Below are 2176 nucleotides of genomic sequence, written 5' to 3'. Positions count from 1 at the left end.
AGCAGTCTATTATCAGCAACCGTGAGTGTATTTTCTCTTTCCTTTTTCCTTTTTTTTTGAGTTCAGAACCCGCTATCACGTATCTTATATATATATATATATAAAATATTGATATTAGGGCTTTGAACATGCTCATCCATCAGTATGTATAACACAGCGATTTATAACGCCAATGTTTGTAATTATGAGAGATAGTTGACCGTGGATGCGGTCAAAATGAAACACAAATAAGTTGATGAAACTTATTTAATCGTGCCAACGTTTCGGCTAGAATTTCTAGCGTTCATCAGGGCTAAGAACACAACAAGATAACATCCAATTAATATAGAAAATATAAACGGAATGACATAAAGTGAATAATTTTACATAATGGAATTAATTGAATGAAGTGATGATACAAGTTTCCGACCCACGAAGTTTCGTCACACTTTTACAAAAAATATTTATTTTATAATGGCCAAAGTAAGTGAAAACAACTCAAACAAATGTATCAAAACAACTCTTTTTTTATTAATATTCAAACATTGAATGTCGATACTATATGAAAAAGTTAACTTTGATTTTAAAATGATATTCTTGCGAATATATGGCAGATATTACCTGTTTAATTTATAAGTTTGGAGTAAGAACTCATTATATAAACAATAATAACTCATTATTTTTAAATGTTTCGCTCCAAAACATATATATACTGTTTCTAACATGTAAATGGAATCTAATATATAATAATGTGTGAGGATATATAATTTTAAATCAGAAGAGTCGTAATTTTCAAAGTGACACAAGATAATGTGGGTCGATTTAATATGTACCTTTCAAGAAACTTCATCTGTTCCAGATCTTCAAGAGTCGGTTCTCTCGATTCATCACCAAAGATTTCATATTGTTCCTTCCAAGCTCTTTCCTGTATTTGAGGAAGCACGGCTAAGTAAGTGATTGTACTTGACATCGTACTTGCAACAGTGATTGAAGACTAAGGGAAATTATAAACTTTATTAAAAAAATATATACAAATATAACATTTATATATAAAGTACAGCAATAATGTTTTAAATTCAATTTCCTAATTATGCATACCAAAATAATAACAAATAAATATATAAATAATGAGAAGATAGTTGATCGTGGATAATATAAAAGAAGAAGATGGTTGGGGGAGCGGTCAGAATATAACACATATAAGTTGAAATAACTTATTTAATAGTGCCAACGTTTCGGCTAGAATTTCTAGCTTTCATCAATGCTAAGAACAAAGAACAAAATAATCAATGAATACAAAAAATAAAATATAAACAGAATGACATAATGTAAATAATTGTACAGAATGAAATTAATAAAAATAAAGTGATGAAAGAAATGGAAAATAGAATGTATGTATAGGTAAATGAATATGTAAGTAAAAATAAGATAACTAAGGAAATAAAATAAAAATTGAAGTAATATAACCGCGAGCAGCGATGCTAAGAATTAAAAAAGTACGTTATAAAGATGACGACATTATTAGGAAGTGAGGAAACGTTAGAAGTGGTTAAAAATAGCAAGTAAGAAATATCTAAAACAGGAAAGCGTGGTGACGAAAAATGGTTTTAGAAAATATTAAAAATTATATGTTACAAGTACGAGGAGAATATGGTTGGGGTGCCTTCAAAATGAAACAGAAATAAGTTGATATAACTTAGAGAAGTTTCTCTCATCATTCTTCATTCTATTAATTCCATTCTGTAAAATTATTCACTTTATGTCATTCTGTTTATATTTTATTTTTTATTTTCTATATTAATTGTTTGTTATCTTGTTGTGCTCTTAGCCCTGATGAAGGCAAGAAACTCTGGCCGAAACGTTGGCACTATCAAATAAGTTACATCAACTTATTGGTGTTTCATTTTGACCGTACCCCCAACCATCTTCTCCTAGAAGTCATCCACGGTCAACTATCTCTCTTAATTATACGTTACAAGGATGACGAAGTTATTTTCCACTTCTTTCATCAGTTTATTTTTATTAATTTCATTCTGTACCATTATTTACTTTATTTTATTCTGTTTATATTTTATTTTTTGTATTCATTGCCCTTGTTCTTTGTTCTTAAACCCGATGAAGGCTAGAAATTCTGGCCGAAACGTTGGCACTATTAAATAAGTTATTTCAACTTATTTGTGTGATATTCTGACCGCAA

The 2176-nt window shown here is 29.0% G+C and overlaps 1 protein-coding gene across 6 annotated transcripts in view; it reads right to left on the bottom strand.

Annotated features, from left to right (window-relative positions):
* LOC106692934 (cytochrome P450 4F5) overlaps positions 1-2176 on the bottom strand; it is a 59920-nt gene that overhangs the window by 17955 nt on the left and 39789 nt on the right. For all 6 annotated transcript variants that reach the window (XR_010843251.1, XR_010843250.1, XM_067046789.1 and 3 more), the window contains one exon: positions 813-973. Coding sequence is in view for 4 of the 6 variants with exons in the window: in XM_067046789.1 (XP_066902890.1) it covers positions 813-973 (161 nt within the window). In the remaining 2 variants the exon portion in view is untranslated. The remainder of the gene's footprint in view (positions 1-812; positions 974-2176) is intronic.

This window comes from Halyomorpha halys, unplaced genomic scaffold, assembly GCF_000696795.3.
Source record: "Halyomorpha halys isolate HHAL.00 unplaced genomic scaffold, Hhal_1.1 Scaffold78.1, whole genome shotgun sequence".
In the NCBI taxonomy this organism is placed as follows: domain Eukaryota; kingdom Metazoa; phylum Arthropoda; class Insecta; order Hemiptera; family Pentatomidae; genus Halyomorpha; species Halyomorpha halys.
Note: the sequence above shows the minus strand (reverse complement) of the source record. Positions and strands in the feature narration are given on the sequence as shown.